We start from the raw sequence: 27,721 nt of genomic DNA, 5'->3' as shown, positions 1-27,721 counted from the left end.
TCTCCTTATTTTCTATTTTAAAAATTTATTTTCTGCGTTGGTGCTTGTAAGTTGCTAATAGTAGGTAGCTTTATTACTAGTATTGAGACCTCGTTAGGAAATGACTATATATATAAACACATACATGAGGTCTTGTTAAATTATCTAAGCTGGTCTCAAACTTGGGAGCTCAACTGATGAGCCTATCTGTGCCTTCCAGTAGCTGGGATTACAGACATGTGCCACAGTGTCTAGCTTTTTTTTTTTTTGATACCGGCAATCGAACTCAGACAATGTGTAGCTTGTAATTCTCAGAAAATCTTTAGTAAATCATGGGGCCTTGTTTGAGAAGCAATCTTCCCCCCAAATATTTAATGGCAAAGTCTTAGTCTGTTGAGGGAATAATACTTTGTCACAGTTTTCTTGATCAATTGTGGAAGTTATCTCTGATCTTTTAAAATTTTCAAAATGTCAGATATTAGTATAGTTTTATGTGCTATAGAATATAGTTATCTGTCAACATAGATTACTTGCAAGGGTACTCTTATGGCTTGTATCTAGAGGTCCTCCCAATGCCTCATGTGCTCATATGTGGGGCTTTTGGGAATTGATCATGAGTATGTGATATTTAAACCAACCACCAGTTGGTTTAAGCATAATTCTGGGTGTGGGTGATAGATTTGCTTAAGAGGGAAGACTGACACTGGGTGTGGGTGGCACCAACCAATAGGCTTGTAGCCTGGATGCAATAAAAAGGGAAAGAAGGAAAGCTCACTGCTTCCTGGCTGCCTTGCCATGAGCTCTTTTTCCTCTGCCATGACCTTCTGCCATGCCTCCCTACCTTGGAGCCAGCCAACTATGGACTGAAACCTCTACAGACTGTGAGCTAAAATAAACCTTTCCTCCTTTAACTTGTGAGTGTTGGGTATTTTATCCCAGCATCAAGAAAATAAGACAAGTGAATAGAAAAAAAGAAGTATATCAGGAAGATTGTGTTTTTGTTCTGGGTTGGCTCTTACCCAAAGGGAGCTGGAAAAGCTGGCATAAACTGGGACAGGTATATCCTATCTGTAGATTACCTATATCAGAATATTTTAGGATTCTTATTAAAAATGACAGTCTTAAGCCCTGGCATATTTACAGAAACTTGTTTTCAATGTTTCCTGAATTTGTTTAACTTCTGAATCCTTTTTTAAAAATCACATACTAATGTCCTGTTTTCTAAGCAATACAGCCTGGAAAAAAGAAGCACTGATCAAGGGAATGTTTCTTATTCCTGCTTTCTAGTAGTTATATAATAGAAATGGAGCCCCCCTCCCCCCCCGTATGAAACAGGGATATGTAGTTGACATGATACTGTGAGAAACTGGATATACTGATATACCTGAATCTTTTTTTTTTTTTTTTTTTGTGGTGCTGAGGATCAAAGCAAGGCCTTGTGCATACTAGGCAAGCACCCTACTACTGAGCTACCGATCCCCATTCCTCAAATACTGTTGTGTTTTAATGCTTTGGTTATTTTTAATGCATCCTCCTATATTCTTTGATGTATTTTATGTGAGATTAAGTCCATGAAACCAAAACATAAATATGTGTTAGACTTTTGAAAGAGGAATAAAATTGGCTGTCTATTAATTATATTAAATGGGATTTATTAAAATACTTTTCACTGTTTTCTAAGGCAGATATTTATGAATTTTTTTACTGTCCATTATGGCTAAATTAAATGACTATATTTAGTAGAGAAATTTAATTGTAGATGACAGTTTTGCTCCTGTATTACATAAATTAATTTTAGTATGTTATTGAATTAACAGCAATTCCATTTTTTTTTTTTTTTGGTACTGAAGATAAAATTTGGGACCTTGCGCTTGCAAGGCAGGCAGTGGAACCACTGAGCTAAATCCCTTGCCCAGTATGTTACTGAATTAGTAATGTGGTAAGGAGTAACTACCTAAGCTTGTGCACTTTCTTTTTTTTTGTATATCAGATCACAAAGGAAGAAGAGCGAGAGAAGAAATTTTCTAGAAGGCTAAATCATAGTCCTCCTCAGTCAAGCTCCCGGTACAGAGAAAATAGGTGAGTGGTTCATTGAACCGTATTCAGTGTTTAGATTTTGATTATCTTTTAAATGAAACTTAGATTCTCTTTTACAGAAGAGGAGATAATGCCTACTTTTTTATTGGTCCAGGAAAGTATTACTAGGTACTTTTCTACCAAGAAAATATATATTAGATTTGTATATCTTGGGAGCAAGATTTAGAATTATGCTTGACATGTATTAGTTATCATTTTTATTCCTAATTTGAGATTGCAGTGAAATTGTAACATTACATTTTTTTTGTCTGAAGCTTTCATTTAGTGTGATTTATTTTTTCCATTAAGATTTTGGAGTGTTCAGAGTATATTGATATAATGCGTACTTCTGGAGTATATGTACAAGACTCTATAGTGTGTAAAAGACAGGAATAGATAAATCTTTAGGTACATATGCCTAACTGTATAGACATTGATGTGTATAACACTAAAGACTAAGACATTAAAATAATTTTTTGAAAAAAGTTTAGAATAAAACAGGTTTTATTTTTATAATTATTTTATAATTTGACTTTTTCATATTTATATTCTGATGATAGGATAGGAAATTATGATGTTACAAGTAGTCAACACAGCTTTTGCATTTAGTTTGTTCCCTGTGTAATTAAGTATTGTTTGCATAAAAATGATCACATATTTCTTTAGAAGTCGAGATGAAAGGAAAAAAGATGATCGTTCTCGCAAAAGAGACTATGATCGAAACCCTCCTCGCAGAGATTCGTACAGAGACCGGTATAATAGAAGACGAGGGCGAAGTCGAAGTTACAGCAGGAGTCGAAGCCGAAGTTGGAGTAAAGAGAGACTTCGTGACAGGGATAGAGATAGAAGCAGGACTAGAAGCAGAAGCAGAACACGAAGCAGGGGTAAATAAAACGTACTTTGGTTAGCATTCTTTTACTGTGAAAAGTTCCATATATAAGGGTTTTAAAAATTGTTTAATGTTTTCTGAGTGTTGTCTTTGTTTTTTTCTGTTATCATGTTTCTGTGGTCTAAGTAAATGTTTTAAAAAATATGTTTATAAACTCTTAGTACATGCAGGTTAAAACTGCAGTTACCACTGTACATTTAACAGGACATTTACAATGAAAAAGATTATATTCAGTGTTGATGCGAATGTAGATAAATGAGTTTTTGGAAAACACTTTTGGAAGTATTTTAAAATGTTAAGCCTAGAACAAGACCTATCCATTCCACTCCTAGATACTTATCTAGAAGAAATGAAAGGCTATGTTTATACAAAGATTTGTATTCGTATGTTTGTACTAGCTTTATGTGTAATAGCCTAAAACTAGAAACAACCCAGATGTTCATCAGTAGATGGATATTGATATGGTATCCACATATTGTGGTATATGCCATAACATGAATAAAAAGGAAAGAACTACTGGTACATATACTAAACTAGATGACTCTTAATTGTTATGCTGAGTGAAAAAAGACACACAAAAGTACACACACACACACACACACATATATAAATAAATTTTAGAAAATGTATACTGATCTGTAATGATAGAAAGCAAACCAGTGGTTGCCTGAGATGGAGTAAAGGAAGAATGGATTACAAGTCAGTTACAAAGAGTTCTGAGGATACCTTTGCAGGTAATAAGTTCTTCATTTTGATTGTAGTGTTGGTTTCATAGGTATATACATAGATCACAACTTACGACATTGTAGACTTTAATTTAGATTTTTATATATGAGTTTCTAAGGTATGTACCTAGATCACAGCTTACTACATTGTGCACTTTAATTATATTTAGATTTTTATATATGTATTATACCTCAAACTATATGTTTAAAAATTGTATTTCAGATGTATATATTTGCACGAGCATGTCATTTCCAACACGTGTAAATACTTTTACTCAGACTTAGATTTTTGTTACTTTAATACTGTTTTTGGCCTTTGTGTAAGCCCTGTATTCTATATTTTTCTTAAGAGTATTTCCTTGGGCTGTAATGTAGGTGTAGCTAGTAGCTCTCTTTGCACATTGCCTCACTTATCTCCATGATGTATTTTGTCTTTCCTGGAACTATGTACAGCCTAGTTTCTTTATGTATAATAAAAACTGTTTTTGTTCCTTTTCTTATCCATTCTCATCTTTAATAGTGTTCATTATAAAATGTCACAGTGTCTTTAGATGGCTGACAATGAAAAGTTTATCAGAGGAAATATACCATGCTTTTTATTATATGTTCTGTTTTGTGGGCTGTACTAAGATTGTGATGAAGATAATAAAATTTCTTTTCTCTAGAAACAAAATTCCAAGGAGAAACTGGTTAAACAGTAGAGTAACTTTATGTGCAGTTTTGTAGTTCAGGTCATATTGAATAGAAATAGCTTACCTTCAAATAATCTGTAGTAATTGAGTAGTTTTTAAAATAAATGACTTAACTAAAAGAAAGTTTCTCTGTTTAAGCAAAAAATACCACCTTAAATCTGGGAAACAGTGGGTTTTGTGTTTTGTTTTGTTTTGTTTTTTAGTAGAGTGTAGTTTATAAGTTGTTTGTATTTTGTTGCAGAAAGGGATCTGGTAAAACCTAAATATGACTTGGATAGAGCAGATCCATTAGAAAACAATTATACTCCAGTCTCTTCAGTACCAAATATCTCATCTGGTCACTATCCTGTACCTACTTTGAGCAGCACCATTACTGTAATTGCTCCTACACATCATGGTAATAACACTACTGAAAGTTGGTCTGAATTTCATGAAGACCAAGTGGATCATAACTCTTATGTAAGACCACCAATGCCAAAGAAACGGTGTAGAGACTATGATGGTAAGTCTATCAATTAAAGTATTAACATCTGCAGCCTCTTAAATTCTGTAAGTTCAGGTTGTACAGTTATTCAAAGACTTATCTCTGATGTTAAAATATTAAGAAATTAGTCTTTATCATTTCCTGAATTCCCAAATATTACTGTACGTTTCATTAGTTACCACTGTCTATTTATTATCTATTCAAAGACAATTTATTTGTGTGTAAGGTTTAACACGTTAAAGTTTAAACCTATACCTAGAAAATGACCCACCCATTCTACCCCTAGATACGTACTGAGTTATTTTTCAAGGAATCTGCTTCTAATACCTAATAACACAACTCACTTTAGAAATGAGTATTAGGGCCGGAGATTTAGCTCAGTCGTTTCGCTGCCTACTGCGCAAGTATAAGGACCCAAGTTTGATCCCTGGTTCAAAAAAAAAAGAATAGAAATGAGTATTAGAATGTAGCTAAGACCTAGAAATATAAATCTTATGTAAGATTTTTATAAGAGAATTGAAGACTTTCAAGGATTAATAGGAAAAGTTTTATAACTGTTACTAAAGCCAGAGTAATTTCAAGTGAGAGATTTAAATGAGGGATCTGACAAAAACATGACAAAAATTAAATGTAAGTTTTATGTCATCTTGCTAAGTAGACTGATTTTAATTTGGTGATACATTTTTTAGAAATATTAGATATGTTAGATAATATGCATGTACATGTTAGACATATTATCACTTGGTAAATAGGTTTTTGTACTTGGCTTCTTTTTTTATTAGTACATGTTTTCAATTCACACATTTTTACAGTCATTTTGGGGAGTGGTTACATGTATATATTACAGCTTTTTTTGATCTAATCCCCTTCCCCCTCCCTCCCCTGGTTCTCCTATCACCTTTTATATAGGTGATATTATTTATTGTTGATATTATTTGTCTTAGCTCAAGTTATGGCATATAATGTTTACATTAATTGGACTTATTAGGGTCTTATACATGGGACATCTTTATTCCTTTCATTTCCTCTTCCCTTCCTCCTCACTTCTTATCTTTTTCCTTTGGACCACTTTTCTGTTGGACGAGATCTGTCCCTTGTTCCTTTCTCTTCCATCCTTTATCGTTTTCTTTGTTTATACTTTGACTTGAGAGATACCATGTGGTATTTAAGCTTATGTGTCTGATACAGCAATACAGGCATACCAATGTTTATAGCAAGACAATTTGTAATATCTAAATCCTGGTAGTGGCCTATATACTCATGAACAGATGATAGGATAAACAAAATGTGGTATCTGTATATAATGGACTACTACTCTGCTATAAAAAATGACAAATTTGAGGCATGTGTAGGAAAATAGATACCTATATTACTGAAAATGAGCAAGTGGCTTTTGTGAAAAATTATACTTTTGCTTAGTATTAAAAAGATTCATGTTTTTGTTAACCTAGAGACTATTTGTGTTTCTAGTGCTTTTCATATTTGTTTCTAACTATTCTTTACTCACAGAAAAGGGCTTTTGTATGAGAGGTGACATGTGCCCTTTTGATCATGGAAGTGACCCAGTAGTTGTAGAAGATGTCAATCTTCCTGGTATGCTGCCTTTCCCAGCACAGCCTCCTGTTGTTGAAGGACCACCTCCTCCTGGACTCCCCCCACCTCCACCAATTCTTACACCACCACCTGTGAATCTTAGACCCCCAGTGCCACCTCCAGGTCCATTGCCACCCAGTCTCCCACCTGTTACAGGTCAGTAGAAAACACTTGTTTTTTTAGTCTGTATTTATTATCTGTCCATTCATAGTTTTCCTATAAAGTTAATAGGTTTGGCTTGATTTTGTTAAAAGTATCTACAGAAATCATGTAGATGTCTGATAGAAACTAAGCAGAACACTCCCATTTGGAATATACTTAAACACTGCAACCTGTACCAAAGCAGTTGTTGTGACTGGAATGGCCAAGTGAATTATGTACACTACTGATGAACCCCAGTTGCCTGAGATCCTGTATTGCTTAAATCAAACATATTTTGGAAAACATTGAAAGGTTTTGTATCACAAAAACATGTTAAGTTGTAACATCTTTGTGTTTATAGAAGATATTACAGTTTGATAAAGGAAAATATGTTTGGATATACAGTAATTTATTTTATTTGTTTGCTTTCAGATGATATTTCTTATTCTTTGGTTTTGACAGGACCACCACCTCCCCTTCCTCCTTTGCAGCCATCTGGCATGGATGCTCCCCCGAACTCTGCAACCAGTTCTGTTCCTACTGTAGTAACAACCGGCATTCATCACCAGCCTCCTCCTGCTCCACCCTCTCTTTTTACTACAGGTGCAGTTTTGGCCCACTCTGTATTCATACTGTAAAGTAGTTTTAAAGCATACTTTTAGATAAGGAATTTAAGAATGTCTATAGAATTAATTGCTTTGTTAGAATCATTTTTTTCTCACTAAATTATGTCAACTACCTTGTAGGCTTGGTGAATATACATTAAGTAATCCATCACTTAATGATTTTTTTTTTTTAAAGTTACATTTTATTTTTAATATCTTTTGCTTTTATGAAACTTTTCTTTGTAATATATATAAAACATGGTAGTTATATTAGTAATTTGTTAGATGGCTTACTGTTCTGTTACCAGTATTAAAAATTACCAAGTGGAGTTTTATAATTGTTTTTTAATTGCAGTTTTTGTATTACCAGATGCATATGACACAGATGGCTACAATCCTGAAGCCCCAAGCATAACAAACACTTCTAGACCTATGTATAGGCACAGAGTGCATGCACAAAGGCCTAACTTGATAGGACTAACATCAGGGGATATGGACTTGCCACCCAGAGGTACTATGATTAATCTTTTATTATCATTTTCATGGTCTCAAGAGTGGGGAAACATTTTTAAAGAACAATTCTTCCTGTGTTTATTGAGGTTGAGTAAGGGATGGTGATCTTGTTAGTTGCCTGAAACCTTTGGTCTTTCATGATAGACAGATAATGTGTGGTTCCATATTTGTGATATAGCCACACTTTATTATACTGTTCCATGGAGAATTTTCCCACAATATACGTTTCTCAGGTAGATTTGTTTTTGTTTCTTTTATTTTATCTGTAGTTCATTCATTTAAACTCTTAAGAGTAATGCTTTAATTCCTAAAGTCTATCCTATTTTTGGATAATGAAATTATCTGTGCAGACTAGTACTTGATGCATTTTATTTTTTATTCACTTTTGACATGTTAAAATTTGATACTGGATTGCTTATGTTTCTAAGCAACAGGAATTGTGTATTAGGAAATTACTCCTTTAAAAAAGTTTTTAGAGGAAACAGACTTTTAAATAGATTTTCTAAGAGTTTGGACTGATAATAGTCAGAAGGCAAGGCAACAGAAGTGCTATACTTGAGATATAAACTGATGAGAAGGATTAAAGGAGTGAGAGTGTTCACATTAATTCGAAAGGGGTAGCATTTTCTGCAGATACCATTTCATAGAGGTAAATGAGGGATATCAGGCATAATAGAAAGTACTACCTAGGCTAGTAAAAATGTCTTTACTTAATCACCCTAATTAACTGTTAAAACCCATTTATATTCTAATGTTTTCTTGTTGTCTTTCCTAGCCAGAATTTAAAAAATCAAGGCTTATCTTTGTGAATAAAAGTCAAACTTAAGCATTATTAATCCTAATGTGGATTAATAAACTTATGATTGCTTATGCCTGTTTTTAATTTGTCATTTGGAAGTCATAAGATTCTGAGCATCTTCTTTAAGTATTTGAAGACCTTTTTGTGATAGAGGTGTGAGGAATATTTTAATTTTATATCCTCTTTGAGATCAGACATTTATGTATAAGTCTAGCCCAACATATATTGTTTAAATTTTCCTTAAGGATTCCAGTAACCACCATAGCAATAAAAAAAAGATTATTAAAATAGTTTCTATATGAATGATAATATAGCTTGTAATTAAAAAGTAGTCACTTAATAGCTCTTTGTGATATTTAGCCATCCTTTGAATCTCTCTCCTACCTAGCTAGTTTATAGAAACTCCATTTCTTTCTTCTACTTAGGACTTTATTCTCATACCAATATTCCTGCTCTGACTTCATTTCTTTCTTACCTTGTTGCTTTGGAGTGGCATAAATATATTTATTAGATTTATTAGATGCATTTACATGTCAGGTTGATTTTTTTGCTGTGATTGAGAGAAGGAAGAGAGCTTAAACCCTTTGTATATAAATCTTACCCATTGCATATAATCTTAGAAGTTGGAATTTGGGTATTTTAGCTCTTCATGCATGCAGTTACAAGTTACTAGTCCTGTTGAGAGATAAATGTCTAGCATTTCTACATAGCGATTTGAATGGCTTTTAAATAAAATTGTAGTACCTGATAATTATTTTAGCATTGATCTTTAGATAACATTATGTACTATTTTGTGAGCTAATGTAGGAATATAGTCTATATTATTATTGTTTTTTAACTTAGCAAACAACTGATTTAGCAACCTATTTGAGTTGAGGATTGCTTATAAGTCTGTTTTCATGGTTTTTTTCAGTCCTTTCTCCTCTCCTGACATACATTCTCATTCCTGATTTAGATTGCAAATTTACTGTCCTGGATTGTGACAGATACATAAAAAGCTCATAGTAGTGTTGATTATGTAATTGTTATACATTTCTTATGGTCTGTAGATGACTAAGTTTATCAAACATTGTAAGTTATGTGTGATAGTTATACTTCTATGCTTAATACTTTAAATCTTGATGGGATCATTAAATAAATGAAAAAAATTAGGCCCTTTGATACTTTAGCATTACTAATGTAAAGGTTTCTTAGAGGTCTTGATAATTACTCTTTCTGTATTTCTAAAGCTAGAGAACTTGATAGATGTGCCCATGATTGGATATAGGCAGGGAGATGGGTTAAGTAGTTTCCCATTTCCAGTCAACAAAATCAATTCTGACAATTTTTAGTAGAAAAACAATTTATTAAAAGGATTTTGTGGGCAAAACAGTACATGTAATGATTAGACACATCTGCTGATTGTATACCAAGAGGAACTTGGCTTCTGTATTTTTAACACTCCTCTTGAATATTAATAAAAAGGAATCTTAAATGAGAAAATAAAAATTGAGGCAAACGCATCGCAATTACTGGAGGAAAAACACATCACTGTCTCTCCTAGTGAGCCTTCAAATGCAGTACATATTAAAGAAGAGTTTAGATCAAAGATTCTCAGTAAGGGCTAGGTAACCAGGTTAAAAGACAAGATGGGAAGGTATCACTGGGCATAAAAACTAGTTTGAACTGTGAATGTCACTAATGCTAGATGCAGAATGTTTCTGCCCAATGTGTTGTGGAGATATAGAATAAATCACAGCCAGAAAAAGTGGGTAGATCAAGCACATGCGCCATATGATAATTTTGAGAAACTGAAAGAACATTTATTTCTGAAATGGATGTAGAAGGACTTAAGAGGTCCATTAAGGCAATTGAAGAATTCTGGAGAGGAGGTGCTAGTAGCTGAACTAGGTTAATAATAGTGAGAAGTGAAAAGACTGACGTTTGGTAGAGAGAATTGACAATACTTTAATCTGTGGGGCTTTGAATAAGGCTAATGGAAAGGGTGAAATTAGACACCAGATTATTTTCCTGAAAAATTAGGCCGATGGTAGTATCATTTGTTGTGAAAGAAGATAGGAAGATAAATAGAGTTTTGGAAGTTTTTAATTGTGGCCTAGGTCATTTGAGTAGAAATGTTCAGCAGGAGATTGGATTTGGAAGTGTGAGGTCCATGAGAGACTGAAAAGGTGAAACCAGAAGGTGCAGACAAAAGCAGGAGGTGGGGATTCCTGAAAATTAGAGAAGGTAATATTTAAGACAGGAAGGTTAGCAGCAGCAAATGCTTCTTAGAGGTCAAGTTAGAAGAGGCCTGAAAAATATTCATAGGCTTAAGCTGTAAGTTAGGACATCGTGTATTTTCAGTAATGGGAACAGCTGTGATGTTCAGGGGATTAATTAGTGAGTGAATAGGTGGTAAGGAAGCAAAGTTAGGTCAGTGTACACATCTTTCAGGAGCTGGCTATGTAGGTATGGAAGGTAAATGGGGTTAGTAAAGGAGAAATAGCTTTATAAAGTTTTCTCTGTAAAAAATGTGTTAATTTTAGCTGTAAAGTTAAGTGTTCATGGGAAATGTCATGAAAAGAGTTGAAGATGGAGGAAAGCAGCAGGGCTCTGGGGCATTGATTTTTGGGCCTCTGTCTCTGAAGATAATTGATGACTAAACAAATCTGAAAGCAAAAACCCAGTTAGGACAATAGACTTGATGAAAAAAAAGTAAGGCAATTTTGTATCAAGGCTGTTGTAGTGGTAAATATGTAAAGTATTGGAAGCAGATATTCATAGCTCTTGCACAGTGCATTTCATTAATTTTCTTTTTAAATCAAGTATGTTTTCAGTGTGTTAATATGTTGCTATTGAAATAAACAGCTTCATTCAAAACTCTTACAGTTTCTCAAAGGTCATTCAATTAGTGTTAAATTTGAATCTTTTAGTTTGTGCATGTGATTCAAAACAATGAATTTAAAGACGCAAAGTAATGTATTTGTATATTTATACAGTATATTGATTTGTGGTGAGAGTGATGGCACATGGAAATTTTCACATGGATTTTTAGGCCTCAAAGTGGCCTAAAGAATCACATTTTGTGATGCTGCGCCTACCTGGCAAACACAAGGTCCTGAATTCAGTCCCTGGTGCAAGAAAAAAAGTCACATTTTTATTTGACATGTGAGAATTACTGATTGTTTTTTATAGTTATTAGGTGTCAAATAGAAGAATATATTTGAAATAGGTTAAAAATACCTTGAGTTACTATGTTTGAGTGTACATTTATTTCCCTTTCTTCTAAAATATGTGTATTTGGACAAAAAGTCAGAAACTTTTCAATATGAATTAAGAAAGTAGCTATGATAAAATATTAATCTATGCTTTTTTTCCATTTTTTTCTTTTTTTTTTAACACAGAAAAGCCTCCTAATAAAAGCAGTATGAGAATAGTAGTGGATTCAGAATCGAGGAAAAGAACAATAGGTTCTGGGGAGCCTGGAGGTCCCGCAAAGAAGACTTGGTTTGATAAGTAAGCTGGCAATGAAAACTGAAGAATTTTATTGTACACTGGTTTTACAGACTGTTACTGTATGATTATGACCACATAGTATTTTCTTTTTTAAAAATGTTGAATTATTCTATTGTACAGGCAAACCCCAAATAAAATGTTAACTTATTTTCTAGACATTTGTAGTTTAGTTGTTTGGTACTAGAAAACCATTTTCTTATATAAGTCATGAGATTTTTGAGAACATAATTTTTCCTCATTTCAGTTTTCTAAGAGAAACTACCCCTCACGTAAATATGACATTAAATGCTAGCTATATGTAGGGGGACCCCAATTCAGCATGTAGGCAGTTCCTATTAGGAGCTGGAAAGGGCTTTCTGCAGGGTTGCAAGCAGTTGGAGAGGCATTAAATTATCAAGGAAGAGCTTCAGAGAAAGGTGTATGGAAACAATTTTGAGGAGGGTATGATGATTCATTTATAAATTTGATGTTGAAGAAAGACTACTACCATACCTTTTGAGCTTTAATAATGGATAGTTCATAGTTCTGGCTTTGTGATTGTGTAATTCTGTGATTTGAGGCAAGCTGTCTGACAGTTTTGTCTTTTTCAAGTGTCAGATATGTAATGTGTACTTTCAACACTTCCTTGTTTTTTTAAGCTGAAAAGAAGTTGAGGTGGTCATTCTCTGTATTACAAAAATTAAATTTAAAATTTAATCAAAATTTAATATAGTATACATTTCAACAAGTTAGCCTATACTGACGTGGAAAAAAGGCTTTATGTGCAAATTGACTGATTGAGGATACGAAGACCTTTCCAGCGAAAAATGTTAAATAAGAGCCCAAGTGTGGGAAGTACCAGATTGTATGGCAGAATCTTTCTCAAGTGGTTTCCATGAAAGATGTTAACATGACTGATTTGGGAATTTATTTGGAAGAAAATGGAAATTTCCTTTATCAACTAGTACTTTTTAGTTTTGGGGCAAAACTTGTACTTAATTGAATATTTACATGTAAAACTTTATTCCTTTGTACTTGGTGTAGGGGTCAGGATTTATAAATGTGCTGATCAACTTAATTTTTCTTTACAGACCAAATTTTAATAGGACAAACAGCCCAGGCTTCCAGAAGAAGGTTCAGTTTGGAAATGAAAATACTAAACTTGAACTGAGAAAAGTTCCTCCAGAATTAAATAATATCAGCAAACTTAATGAACATTTTAGTAGATTTGGGACATTGGTTAATTTACAGGTAAGAGCCATGAAATGGTTCCATTGTTCTTGCTTAATTTAATATAATAATAAAACTGGTTTATATAAAGAAATATGGAAAATTTGTTAGTATTCTAAAGTTGGGAAGTTATAGACGTTGTGTCTTTTCTGTTACTGTGATGAAATACCTGAGGGTGATACCTTTTAAAAAGGAGGTATATTTAGCTTACATTTTTAGGGGCTGAAAGTCCAAAATCAGGTAGTACCATTCATTTGGCTTCTGACAAAAGTCAGAGAATGGGTGTTGTCACACAGCAGGAATGCCTGTGAGAGGGAGAGAGATTACGAATGTCTCAAAGTAGCCAGAAAGCAATTCAGTGGTTGAGTTCAGTCTTGTGAGAGCTGAGGTGTCAACGAGAATGACCTGGGCCCCCTAATTCTTTCTAACTGCAGCACCCCTTAGGACCTAAGAACCTCCCATGAGGCCATATCTCCTAACGGTTCACTCTCTCTCCAAAAACATCACCATAGTAAGGACTAAGCCTCAACCACATGCCCCTTTGGGGGAAGCACTCCAGCTATATCTAAACCATAGCAGGCATGAAATGAAACTTTATCCTTTAGAAGAATGTGTGAGTCTTTATTTATTTATTTATTTTCCATTAAGTTTATTGGTACATTTTAGGTATAAAATACAGTTACATTCATCATTGGGATCTTGTACCATTACATGAGTATCTTGATTCTTATTTTTTTCCCCTTCCCCTGCCCTCCCTTCACTCCCTCCATCCTTCCCTATTTGCAAAGACTTTGTTTCCATTTTTTTCCTTTTCTCATATTTTTTCTTTTCCCTTCTTTCCTTTCCCCTACCATCCCACTTCCCCTACTCCTTTAGACCTTTTCTTCCTATTACACAATATGAATACATTTTTTAAATTACAATATCAAGATCTAGAAGACATTACCACAGATTTTACAGAATTTAAAAGGATATAGAAAGCATATTACAAAAATCTTTTTTGAAATAAATTTGACAACTTCTAAGAAGTACCTTAGAAGACAAATTAATGAAACTGACTCTGGAGGAAATATAAAATTTGAATAGCACCTATTCAAGAAAGTATATTCCTAGCTTGAAAACCTACCTATACGATGACAACAGGCTCATATACATTTTAACTGATAAATTATATCAAACATTTAAAGCAGAAAGAAAAAGCCATATGATCCTGTCACTAGTTGGAGAAAAAGTATTGGACTAAATTCTACAGCTGTTCATGGTAAAAACTATCAGGAGACTAGAAGTAGAACAGAACCTTCTCAACAGATAAAAGACATGTACTCCATACTTCCAGGAAAAAATGCCTTACATGAATGGAGAAGATACAATGCTTTCTCCTTAAGGTGGAGAACAAGGGCAGATATGCCTACTCTTCATCTGTCCATTAAGCTTTGAAACATAGCCCCCACCAAAATAGTCTGGCAATAAAATGACACAATTAGGATAGGATTGTCAAGGTAGAAGCAAGATGTTTATATGTAGATGAAATGATCATCTACAGAGAAAATATTAAGAAATCTCTAGGAACCCCTAGAACTTGTATTTAAATTTAGCAGGATTAGAAAACACAAGGTATATATAAAAATTCAGGTCTGTGTATACTTGCTATAAATGAAGAACTGGATATTGAAATTTAAAAGTTATGTAGGAGTACAAAGGACCTAGAAAAGATAAAAAAAAAAAGTGTTGGAAGACATTTAGTACCTAATTTTAAGACTTCTAAAGCTCCAGTAATCAAGGCAGTGTTGGTGTAAGGAAAGACAGAGACCATTGAAGTAAAATAGAGAATCTAGAAATAGAACCACACATATATAGTCCACTGAGTTTTGAAAGATTATTTAACATTAACATTTTATAGAACGTAAACTCAATTCAAGAGCAGAGGAAAAGATAGTGTTTTCAGCAAATGACATTAGAACACCTGGTATCAAAAAATTAACCATAACCCTTTATTTCCATACATAAAAATAACTTGAAGGGATCTATGAACCTAAATATGAAAGTCTAAAAGTATAAAACTTTAAGAAGAAATTATAAGGGAAAATGTTTATGAATTTAGGGTGGGCAAGAATTTCCTAGGATATAAAAAACATATATAAAAAGAAAAATATTGATAAATGAGATTCCATCAAAATTTAGAACATTAAATGACATCATTAAGAAAATGAAAAGTAGTCCTTAAACAGACCATATTTATAATGCATATAACCTATGACCAGAATATATAAAGAACTCTTAACAGCTCATTAATAGACAACCCAATTAAGTCATAAGAAGATGATAAATAGCCAGTACAGCACAAGGAAAGGTGTGCAACACTAGAATCAGAAAAATACTAATCAATACAATAACAAGATTGAATTATACACTCATTAGGGAGATGAAGTTCATGACTTTTTCTTTTTGTTGGACTCTCCCCCTTTACATTTAATTTCTTGTCATGCCCAATGGATTCATTCTGCTGTGCTTCCGGGGGTTGTGATCCTTATTGTCTGTTCCTAGGATATTATCTAAAACTTTTTGGAGTGCTTGTTTGGTATTCATGAAGTTCCTGAGGTGCTCTTTATCATGAAAGTATCTTATTTCTTCATCAATTTTGAAAGATAGTTTTGCAGGGTACATCAATCTGGGTTGGAGGCTCTTTTCCTTTAGGGCGTGGAATACAGCACTCCAAGCTCTTCTTGCCTTGAGGGTTGTGTTGAGAAGTTTACTGTGATTCTGATGGGGTTTCCTTTGTATGTGATTTGTTTCTTTTCTCTAACTGCTTGTAGAACTTTGTTCTTTTGTTGGGTTTCTGGAATCTTAACAATTATATGCCTATGTATAGATTTTTTTGATCAAGGCTGTTTGGAGTCCTATATGCCTCACTTATCTGTATGTCAAGTTCTTTTCCCCTCCTTGGGAAGTTTTCTGCCATCACTTCTGTGAACAGTTTTTTGTGTCATCTGCACTCTCTCCTGTTTCTTCATTGACTCCAATCAGTCTTATGTTATTCTTCTTTGCGTCATCTAGCAGCTGCTGGATTGATTTCTAGTGCTCCCTTACAATTTTGAAGAAATTTTTCTTTTCCTGGTCACTAATAGCAATCTTATCTTCTATATCTGAAATTCTGTCCTCACATTGGCTCATTCTGACTTTCAGTGGAGTGTTTAATCTCCTGGAAATCTGTTTGCGTCTGTTTTATGGATTCCATTTGTTTTTTATGTTGGGATTCCATCATATTCCTCAGCTCCTCTATTTTTTTATCTGTTTCCTCTCTAGATTTATTAATCATGTCTTGCACTATGGGCATAATCTCTGCTATTATCAGAGAAATTATTTCTGATTTCATTTTTTCCAGGTCCTCTTTTGTTGCCAGTTCAGGGAATCCAGGTGGTTGAGTGTCGGAGTATTCCATCTCATTTCCCTTTCAGGTTGTTGTAGGTGATCTGGAAGTCTCGTTTTGAGACTTGTTTACGTGTCTTCTCATTTCTACGGGGGGGAGGGTGGTGGTGGTGGTGCTGCTGCTGCTGCTGCTGTTGACGCCCTTGTGGCTCACCTCCTTTTGGCTGTGCGAGGTGGAATGGTGGCAGCCGCCCAGAATCCCCTTTGTCTGGGCTGGGAGCGGTGAATTAAGAGTCTGTTTGATTATTTCAGAGGCATGAGTTTGATTTATCATGCTAGTATACAATTTTTACCTAATAGAGCTTATCATAAAATTACAAGAAAATTAAATTATCATGCTGGTGATATCTGCTGTTATAGTAGTTTTCAGTTCATCAGTTCCTCAAAAACATTTCAACAGAATACTTCAGTCAGATTTATTTTTGCCACTTCTACAGTTGGATGAATTTTGGGGCCCAAATACCATGTAATTAGTAATTATTTTAAATATTTGCTTTTTACAAAACCACTTTTCATGGTAAATAATACAGTTTGTATTTGACTTCTCTAAAATAAGACATTGGCTTAAGCAGATAGAATTGTGAGGTTTTTTTAGGGTTGTTTAGTTTATGTTATATAATCTAAGTGTTGAAATAATATAGGGATTTTTCCTCTAGATTCTACTTTTTAACTAAAGTAGTAAATGTTTTATAATTATATTTTGTAATCAAAAAATTTTAGAGGTAAAAGGCTCAATTTCAGTTGCTATTTTGCAAACTTATTTTAAACATACACTTACGAAAGTAATGGAGATGGGGAAGGCATGTTTGAAGTAGGGAAATAGACATGTATAAAACATTTAAAGGAAATGTTTCCTTTTCAACTTTTTTTCTTCACATTCCCTGATCTGTATAAAATTGCACTATTACAGTTTACCATGTCCTACTCTAGATTTTTTTTGTGTGTATTGGTGTGTCTGCTTATACTAAACTTGGAAGTATGGGTAGTATGCATATTATCCTGTAACTTTTACCTTAATTTGCATATCTTTTAATATCTTCATGGCAGTTCAGTTTACTGCATTCCTATCTAGACATGAAAAAGTTCTCAGTTCCTGATAAAATTATCTACACTGGTAATATAAATTTAAAATATATTTCAAAACTGAGGCAGAACATAGTATCTCTTCTTGTTTCTTTGTTCATTTATGCAGTTTTTAGTGAAGTTGACATCTTTTTTTGGTTCTTTTGCTATATCTTCGTATTATTGCAATATTTAGAAAACATTTTTCAAAATCATTTAAAATTAAATTCTTAAGGTTCACATAATTAAATCTTGGTGAAATTAATGCTTTTAAATTCTAAAAATGTATAACTAATAAAATGTTATCTCAAATCATTAAAATTATAACTAATATTTATTGAATACTATTTTCTGTTATAAGTAAATTACTTCTTAAAACAACACTAAGGAGTAGGTAATGTTACTATTCCCGTGTATAGAAGAGGATACTGAGATACAGAAAAGTTAAATGGCTTGTTCATGTGGAAGTCAGTCAAGGTTTGAGCCAAGCAGTTTGATTTTTGTGATGCTGCACACTTTCTGTGGTTTATATATCACACTTTGGTAAACATTGATATTATTGAAACAATAGAAAATTGTTTCTAGAAAATTAGAGTGAAATATTCTCGACTTTTTAGTTATCAGAATCATTTATTCCCTGAATCTTGATTCCTCACATGTCAGATGTGAGTGATGTAGGGTTTTTTTTCCCCCCTCAAAGTTTTTTTATGCTGTTGAAATACTGTGAAAATTACAAAGTGAGGCTGTTGTACAGATGATTTTTATGTAATTTTGAGCTAGGAATCACCTCTTCCAAAGTGGTATACTCTCTTCTTTAGAGTGTATTGAGTTTGGTGATGTTACTCATTGACTATAGGAATTATTTCTTATATCCAGTATTAAAATCAGAGGTATAAAGAGAAACATTTTAAATGCTGTGTATAACATTTTTGCAATCAGCACTCTGCTGTTAAATGGAAGATGCTTTTCCCATGCTATGAAAATCTTTGGTTACTATTTCTCCTGGAGTAAAAGTAGACTGGTGATACTCTAGATTTAAGGAGACATGAGGATAGCCTCTTTCTTGGAAGGACCAAAATTTCATACCTTGAGGAATTTTAATGCATAAAGCAACAAATTCTTTTAGAAATTCACTTCTAGGATATTTTAAATCTTAGGTTGCCTATAATGGTGATCCTGAAGGTGCCCTTATCCAATTTGCAACATATGAAGAAGCAAAGAAAGCAATATCAAGTACAGAAGCAGTATTAAATAATCGCTTTATTAAGGTTTATTGGCACAGAGAAGGGAGCGCCCAGCAGTTACAAACTACTTCCCCAAAGGTAAGAGAGAAATTTATGTGAAATTAAATACTCTTTTGGAGAACTCTTAGCATTGAGCAGAGGCATTGGAGTCAGAGGGATATGAATTCATATTCTAGCTTTCCTTCTGTTAACTCTGTAGACTTGAGAAAGTTATTGTACCTTTCCAACCTATTCTCTCCTTTAAGTATGATATTAATCCCTGATTCAGAGAATTAAAAGATGGTTATATAAAATGTATAGAGCAATCCCTAGCAGATAGGAGACACTCAGTAAATGATAGCTGTGTATATTCCATAAATTCAAACTATTGGTTCACCTTAGAAATTCCTTTTTGTTCCCCTCCCTCTTTCTTTTTTCTATCACATCAGTATTATACTGTATAATGATTAATTGCGTAGAGAGGTGTATTATAGCTATTTGTTTTTCATTTATTAGACATAATGAAGCATAAATTACATTTATGCTTTATAACTTCTTGCAGAGAAAACTCATATATATGTGTGAAGGAGATTGAAAAACACGGGTTTTGATTATAAGCTGTGTTTAAAATTCATCTATGTACATACAGTTTAGTACAAAATAAGGTTAGTACAAAATTATGTTCCCCAACTAATCAGATTGTTTAAAATTTTTTTCTTGTTCTGAGGTAATGCAGCCTTTAGTCCAGCAGACCATTTTGCCTGTTGTGAAGCAGTCTGTCAAAGAGCGGTTGGGTCCAGTACCTTCAAGTACTGTTGAACCGGCAGAAGCCCAGAGTGCTAGTTCAGACCTTCCTCAGGTAAATGGAAGGTCCTACCTGTCACATACTAATTGTATATATTTTTCACAGAAATATGATCTTTATGTAATTGAACCCCACCTGTAAGTTACTTACCATAACATTTTCACTGTTAGTACTTATAGTCTTGAATTCTTCTATTCAGTTAATTCTTAATGTATGAGAAAGATTTCTTCTCAGTAGAAGAGATACATTTCTGCAAAATATCTGCAGAATTGCCAGAAGAATGAAGTTTAGTACACTGAATCTTTATTTTTCTCATCATCTTTTTACTTAATTAGAATTCTGTTGTGCAGTAGACTAAAAGTTTTTGGGAAGAGAGGGTTTAAAACAAGTTAAGCATGCCTTATATGCCTTATACTGTTTCAGGTACTTAGGCAGCTTGCCTTGCTTGCATCACTTACTCCTAACTCTGGGATTCTCTCCTCTATATGTCATTTCCTTCCTACTTCCTTCCACATTTGAGCAGCAATATCTTGTTTTTACAGTTTTCAAAACTTAGCTTTCCCTTTACTCCAGATGTTTTAGAATTTTCTATATAAAATAGGATATAGTTTCCAACTTAATAGACGCCACTGATTAGCTAAGTTCTATATAGGACACTTATTTTTAAGCTTGAGAAAAACATATCTTAATTATTCAAATCTAATTTAAAATGTACAGATTTCTTGCTTGGTAACATAGGATGCTAAAAATTTGTGATTCTGGTATCTGGAAGGAACTTCAGCAGTTACCTGATTCAGACCTCCTATTTTACATTGCAATATTTCATGATTGAATAATATTGCATACTGTTTATTGCATACTGTTACTTTTATTTTTCTATATACATTCCCTCCCTCCGTTCCTTTCTCCTCTTTAAATAATGCCCAAGTTTTTGTGATTAGCATCAGTATCTCATAGAATTGGTGTGTATTAGTAAAATCAGAATGTTCAAAATCCCAACAGATTTATATATGTTTGGGGAAACACTGAATATGTCCATTTTAATTTTTTTAGAATGTAACTAAGTTATCTGTGAAGGACAGGTTGGGTTTTGTATCAAAGCCATCTGTTTCAGCAACTGAAAAGGTAAGAATAGCATGATGTGTTTGTCTTGGCTTTGTAAATGTTTTCAGGTGGCATCTTAATTTTTAATTTTTTTCATAGTTCCAACCTTCTGCTTCTTAATAGTGTCTGTATCTCTTATACCTACCTTTTTGATTTCCTGTTGCTGAAAGAGAAATATTAGCCTACTGTTATTTACTTTTTGCATCAACATTTTAATATTTGCCTATTTCTATGTGCTTCATTCTTTTAGTTTTTCCTTTCTATTTATTTTCTTTCAAGATACTGTACATTTTAATTTGAAAGCTGGAAGCTTAATAGCAAGGGCCATAAACTAGGAATTTTACCCAAGTTTGTGCCCTGACTTCACTTACTAACTGCATGATGTTGGGCAGTGCTATTAACTTTTCTCAATCTTTTCTTTGGTAAAATGGTGATGGTTATATTTATCTTCCTCATGTAGTTTTGTGAGGATTAAATAAAATAACTTTTTAAAATATTTTGTAAATGGGAAGGGGTGATAAAAATGTAAGTTTTTTTAATTACCAACAGCTGTTGAATAGATCCTGATAATATATTTTGCTATTTCTTTTTTTAAGATGAAGGGGTAAATACAAATTATGTTTAAGACCATTTATGATGGAATTAAATTCTGTATAGACTTGGTTGTTTTCTTTTTCGTTATGAGTTAATGCCTTGATGTTTGAGATATTTCAGGTATGTGGTATTGTGATATCATAGAATGTTAGAATTGGATAACCTAAGGCCCAATAGACTAAAAGCCCAGATAGTTTTATAAAATGATCTAAACATTATGAGTTGCTCAGCCAGACTAGAACCTGGGCCTCTTTTTTTCTACTCCATGACTTTTTATTCTGAACAGTACAAAGGAAATTCACACTGAAGGTAAACAAAATAACCTGTGAGATAACTGATAGGCTATCATCTCTTGTTCTTCAGTATACTTTTTCCTTTAGTTACTTTGTTAAACTTCTGTGGTTCTAGAAATTTGAATCTGAGTTTCATTTTGTATATTAGACCTTTTTCTGGGGCATCTCTGTTTTTTCAGGCATAACATGCCTGAAATGAGTATTTCCCATATAAATTAACTTCTAGTCTCCAGCTGTGAAAGTGATACCATCATTTTCTAAAATGGATAATCTACAAGCCTCAAGGTCTGTAGTCCACTTCTTTTTTCTCTGCTGCCTTCAATTCCCTGGCCTCTAGGTGCAGTGTCTTGTCTGGCATCTTGGAGTTCCCCACCTCTATTTACATTGTCAACATCTTACAACTGAGCATATTTTATTTTAGAAAAGCTTTTTCTCACATAAATTATTTTACGTGGCTCACAGCTTATTGATATACCTCAGTTATTAATGTAGTTCTTTCACTTTTTGTTCTGGTTTTCCTTTTTGCCCTGTGGAGCATTTTTCTATTTACTGTCTCTTGCCATTTCCTATCTTTTTTTCTTTTTCTGGTGGTAATTTTCATGGGGTGCATTTTCTCCTGCCTAACTAAATTCTAGGCATTCTTTAAAAACTGAAGATCTCACTAATGTTTGGCCTGAAGCCACCACATTTTTCCATGTGATGTCCCTCTTTTCAGAGTTTTTGCATTATTAGTTTATACTACTAAATGTAGCAGTATCAAATATTTACTTTAAGTTTATCCTTGATAATAAGTGACTCAGGAATTTTAAAGAAACACTAAGATCTACTATACAGCATGTACTGCTGAGCAGTTTTGGACAAATCTGAATACTACCTGCTTATGTTTATGGTTTCTTTACATCAAGATTTCAAATTGAAATCTGTGCTAATTACAGGTTTTACAAAATTTTTATAGTATGTTTAGACACTGCTTTCATTGTTTTTAAGGTCCTTTATTTAGCTTTAAAATCAAATGAGTACAGAATTGATAATGTATATTAATGTATATTATACTAATATAATAGCCACTAACTGAATTTATGAAAGTCAGTAATAGGCTAATGATGGAAAAATTACTTGATAAAGATCACTTAAGGAAAATAGTTATTTATGTAAGAATGTGACTTGGTCATCTTAATGAATCTGTTTAGCATTTTTCTTTTGTTTATTCTTGGTTGTTTGTGTTTCCCTATCCTATAGAGTGTTTTAGTGTAGAATGCTTAGAGGCAAACATCCAGAGATCTAGAAAACTTCCCCATCATCAAATATTATTCAAAAATTTTAAATTTCTTTCTAAATTGAAAAGGGAAAGTTCAAAGTTATTATCTGTACAATATCCTCTGTTATTATTAAAGCAAATAATCTTATAAATGAAACTTTTTATATCCTTTCCTATAAATAATATCCATGAAACTCTTTGGTGCTTATTCTAAGATTCCATTTTTGTGAGCTTAGGAAGAGAAAACTTAAAATCTAATTGATGCTGTTAAGAGATTGTAGTAGCTATTAAATAGGCTTAGATTTGATTGTTGAAATGTTTGTAGCCTATTCTCCAGAGATTTATGAAGCATAAAGGTAGTGGGTGTATAAACCATCTGGTTAGTTTCTTAAAAAGATGTAGACTGTTCATATTATCTTGCTAAAGCCTTTCTGTATTTTATGAAGGGAAACTGAATAATGAATTGAATATTTAAATTCTTAAATATCAGTTTTAGGTACTCATAATACAGGGTATATTGTTTTAGTATATTTTTACAATCTAAAAATACATTTTTGTCTCATGGTGATATGTTATTAATCTTTGTACCACAGAACTTTTGAAAGGAAGTTATGTGATTTAATTGGAAAAATATTGCATGTCAGAGTTATAGAAACTTTACTTTGTGATTTAACAGCTGCCATTGTATATGATACTAAATGTCTTAAACAGTGAGTTTTCTTAGTTATAAAATGATGTTTTTCTAAGAACCCTGTTATTTTTAACTTTGGACTTTTTTGTGTAATTTTGCTGTTTAAAATATAAAGATTAGGGAAATTTATGATATTTTTTCTTCCCTCATAATTACTTTTTTAATTCATTGTCCTCTGTCAGGATTATCACCTATATTATTTTTTATTATAGGAAAATACAACATTTAAAAGTATTTGCTAAACTTTCTGGGAGCTCTAATGTAGCAAAAGTTTATTGATTGTAAACACTTCGAATTTGTTAAAATATTTCTAAAAGCATTAATTCCTTTGTTGTTTTAACCTATTTGATATGTAGGATCTAAAAATGTTAAATTAATGGATGCAGAGTAGAGTGTAGATATCAGAGGATGGAGGTCTGGGAACTGGATGTTGGTTAAAAGAGACAAAGCTAGTTAGAAATAATGAGTTTAAGAGGTATGTATGGCATCATTACTACAGTTACTAGCAATGTATTATATTCTTGAAAATTACCCAGTACATTACAGAATTCTCACTACAGAAAAATGGGTGAGCTAATGCAAATATTGCCTCAATTTAGCTATTTAACAAGATACATATTTCAAAAAAACAAGCTCTACTGGATAACTACACAATTTTTGTCAATTAAACATTTTTAAAGTTTAGTATGATAGACTGAGTAGACTTCTTAAAAGAAAAAGTCTGTTCTCTAAAAAATACTTTTTAAATTTAACATTAAAATTCTGTTTCTCACCAGAATTCCCAGTTAGGGACACTTGGTATAGAGTGTGTGTTAAAAACTTTCTTACTTTGATATTTAAAAATATGTTCAAGTAAACACACACACTACAGCAAACACTATTCAGTGAGTGGTACAGTACTGAATTAATGTTTTCCCCTCCAAGTTTAAAAACAAGACAAGGATGTCCACTGTCATCACACGTTTTCAGTATTGTACTGGAAGGTCTAACCAGTTCAATAAAATAAGAAAGTGAAATAAGCCATCTAAAGATTAGAAAGGAGAAATCAAAACAAGTTTATTCACAGATTACATGATTATGTATGTAGATAATCCAAAATAATTCACAGATAATTGGGATTAATAGTAAATGCAGAAGGTCATTGGAAATAAAGTCAGTATGTAAAAATGACAGCACATGCAGTCTCAGTTACTTTCTTGTTGCTGAGCCAAAATACCCAACACCTAAAGTTAAAGGAGGAAAGGTTTATTTTGATTCAGAGTTTGTAGAAGTTTCAGCCCATAATTGGCTGGCTCCAAGACAGGGTGGGATGGCAGGGGAACATCATAGAAGCAGTTCATGACAGACAGAAAATAGCCAAAGCAGCAAGCAAGCCACAAGCAATGACCCTCTTTCTGTCCCTTATATTACATCCTTGCCCTTAGAGTAGGTAACACTCACACCCGGGGTGGGCCACCCTTAATCCTACCCAGAACTATGGCAAGCCAATCAGTGGACTAATTTAGTAGTCTCATAGCCTTAATCACAGCATCACATACTCTAGATCCAGCCATTTCTGAAAAGCCCTCACCTATGATGTCATGAGGCTTTGGTGGCGGGGGGGATACCTAGATAAATACAAGCCATACCATGCAGAAAACGATTTGCAAAATACAGAAGGTGTGGTTGTTTGGAAATACTACTACTTAAGCTTTGACTGCTCTTAGGAATTATAGCATAATCTTTTTTGTTAGATTGTCCGTTTCCCTCCATTTCCCTCTAAACACTTAAAAATATTTAAATTGTGAGCAATATTTGTAATCAGTTCATTATTTCCAAATCACATTTTTACATTTTAACACCTTTGAATTTGGGCTGCATCTTACAGTTGTTGGTATTTCTGGTTGTATCATAATGGTGGCCTGGGATTTTTTTTTTTTTTAAACGTATGGACATATAAAAGGAATATGTATCTTAAGAGTCCTTGAAACTTATGGCTCAATGAAATACATTGTTGACTGGCTGTCCTGTTTTTACAGAAGGAAGTTACTGAATGGAACATGGCAGTGGGGCTTCTAGGAATAAAGGAGTTTTATTCTTGTCAAATAGTTTTATTTCTTTTGAAGGAGCACTTCTTAGTCTGATAAAACAGATTGTAAAGATGCTTTGTAAAGGCACACTCCCTGTTTAGTGAAGTTAGAGAAATGCTAAATTAAACATTATATGAATTTCTTTGCTTCTGGGTTTCCCACTGCTTCTATTACAATAATATACATTTGGCACTGGAAAATAAGGTTGTGATATTTACTATTTCCAAGTTAATTGAGTATAGAAACCTTTTATGGTCACAGCTTTTCAACCTGTTGTGGAATCCTCATGAAGAAAACAGTATACTCAGACTTTTTTCAGCACACAGTATTGTGTTTTTCCCTTTATGAAGTTACTGTTTCTCTTTTATGTAATACAGTTTGGCATTTTGTGTTGTGGTAAAGTAGCATGACAGACTTTTTTTTCAGAGTTACAGAGAATGGTCACTGAACTTGGACTGTAAACTAAATCTGTTTGTATCTTAAAGAATGTAACCATTTCATAATTCCTGTTGATATCTGAGTTTTCATCACTGAACAAAATTAGTCAAATTTTGGTACATATCAACTACCGTTAAGAGCCTTTCTTTATTTTTAAACATCAATTGTGCTGTATGAAACAACTGTAATTACAGTATTTTATTTATTTATTTTGGTACCGGGGATCGAACTCAAGACTTTGCATATGTGAGGCAGGCAGCGGAACCACTGAGTTAAATCCCTGGCCCCCTGCAGTATTTTAGATTTTTATTTTTTCTAGAGGCTAAGTCACAATGATGGCAAACCTTATAGAGCTTTCAAAGATAATAAACAGCCAACTGTGGCATGCATGCCATAGTTTCACCACTAGTGGGATATTCTCAAATCCCAGTTGTGATGAGTTGCCTAAACTTTGTGTTGTTCTTTAATCTAATTTCATGATAAAAGATTAGAAATTGGTCTCCAGATTGATACTTCTCTCTGATATGCCCATACGTTAACATTTTAGTAGTTAAAAGTAGGGCCTTTTTTTCATTGATAGTTTTGCATTTGAGTAGTTCATTTAACCATTTTCAGATCATGAACTCCAGTAAGTTTTTAGAAGCATTATTTTCCTCTGGAAAATTACAGTATTCATATACATGGGTCCATGTTTAGATTTTAAAGCATTCATAGATCTCCCTGAGGAGATCCCTAGGTTTTTCTCTAAGAACCAGTAAACACCCTCGGTGGAACTTAAAACTCTCTTGCTTTTGAAGAAATTAAAAAGCAGCATATAAACACTTTTTAAAAAATTAACCCTTTCGTAGGAATGATTGTCCATTCTGACTTATAATCATTTCAGTTTAGTTTGCTGACACACCATTTATATAGAGTATTTACTGTGTACCCTGACACTATTCTATTTACTGAAGATATAGCAATGAACCAAGGGAAAAAATAATCCCTGCTCTCCAAAAGAGAATTTGAGGGTTTGTAAAGACATTAGACACCATCAAGTTGAACTTTCTCATTTTATTGATGAGCATACTGCAGCATAAAATAGTACGTGATCTTACCCATGATCTCAGAGTTACTTGATTAGCGAGACTTAGGTTCTGGAAGCACCAAGAGAAATGGTCTTTGTGGACAGGGAAAAGGACACATAAATTAATACACCATTAGGTAATTTTTACTAAATAGCTAATGGTAGCTAAAAATAGCTAATAGAGTTTTTAACCTAATAGCTGAGCAAATGAAATTTCATGTAAGAATCTGTTTAGAGAAGCAAAATGATTGTGGCTTTGTGGAGGACTTGATTGTGTTAAGGCTGAAGCCTGAGTAAGTTTAAGAGAATAAGATCCCTTAAGTATAGAATGTTGCTAGCAAAAGAATGGGAGTGCCTTTATTTCATAACTGCATATTAGGAATGATCATGTTAAATCGAAGGGCAACATCCAGCCTCTTCCTGTGCCATGCTTTTTGAGAAGCTTTTGCTCTAGTCACTGGTAGTGACTGCATACAGTAGCAGTAAGTGTAT

General features: G+C 33.2%; 1 protein-coding gene across 18 annotated transcripts in view; it reads left to right on the top strand.

Annotated features, from left to right (window-relative positions):
* The window catches only part of Rbm26 (RNA binding motif protein 26), a 94,316-nt gene that overhangs the window by 32,527 nt on the left and 34,068 nt on the right, over positions 1-27,721 (top strand). For 4 of the 18 annotated variants that reach the window (XM_087192977.1, XM_021258647.2, XM_087192970.1 and 1 more), the window contains exons 4-14: positions 1,970-2,058; positions 2,722-2,939; positions 4,603-4,863; positions 6,355-6,594; positions 7,012-7,182; positions 7,540-7,695; positions 11,880-11,991; positions 13,062-13,221; positions 18,846-19,010; positions 19,639-19,770; positions 20,770-20,841. In XM_087192977.1, the coding sequence (XP_087049103.1) occupies positions 1,970-2,058; positions 2,722-2,939; positions 4,603-4,863; positions 6,355-6,594; positions 7,012-7,182; positions 7,540-7,695; positions 11,880-11,991; positions 13,062-13,221; positions 18,846-19,010; positions 19,639-19,770; positions 20,770-20,841 (1,776 nt within the window). The remainder of the gene's footprint in view (positions 1-1,969; positions 2,059-2,721; positions 2,940-4,602; positions 4,864-6,354; positions 6,595-7,011; positions 7,183-7,539; positions 7,696-11,879; positions 11,992-13,061; positions 13,222-18,845; positions 19,011-19,638; positions 19,771-20,769; positions 20,842-27,721) is intronic. The other 14 variants (XM_004845215.4, XM_087192975.1, XM_004845214.4 and 11 more) reach the window with 11 other exon arrangements.

The sequence above is a fragment of the Heterocephalus glaber genome, unplaced genomic scaffold (genome assembly GCF_053883595.1).
Source record: "Heterocephalus glaber isolate CG9 unplaced genomic scaffold, H.glaber_assembly_v1.0 deba00001577, whole genome shotgun sequence".
NCBI classification, from domain to species: Eukaryota; Metazoa; Chordata; class Mammalia; order Rodentia; family Bathyergidae; genus Heterocephalus; species Heterocephalus glaber.
Note: the sequence above shows the minus strand (reverse complement) of the source record. Positions and strands in the feature narration are given on the sequence as shown.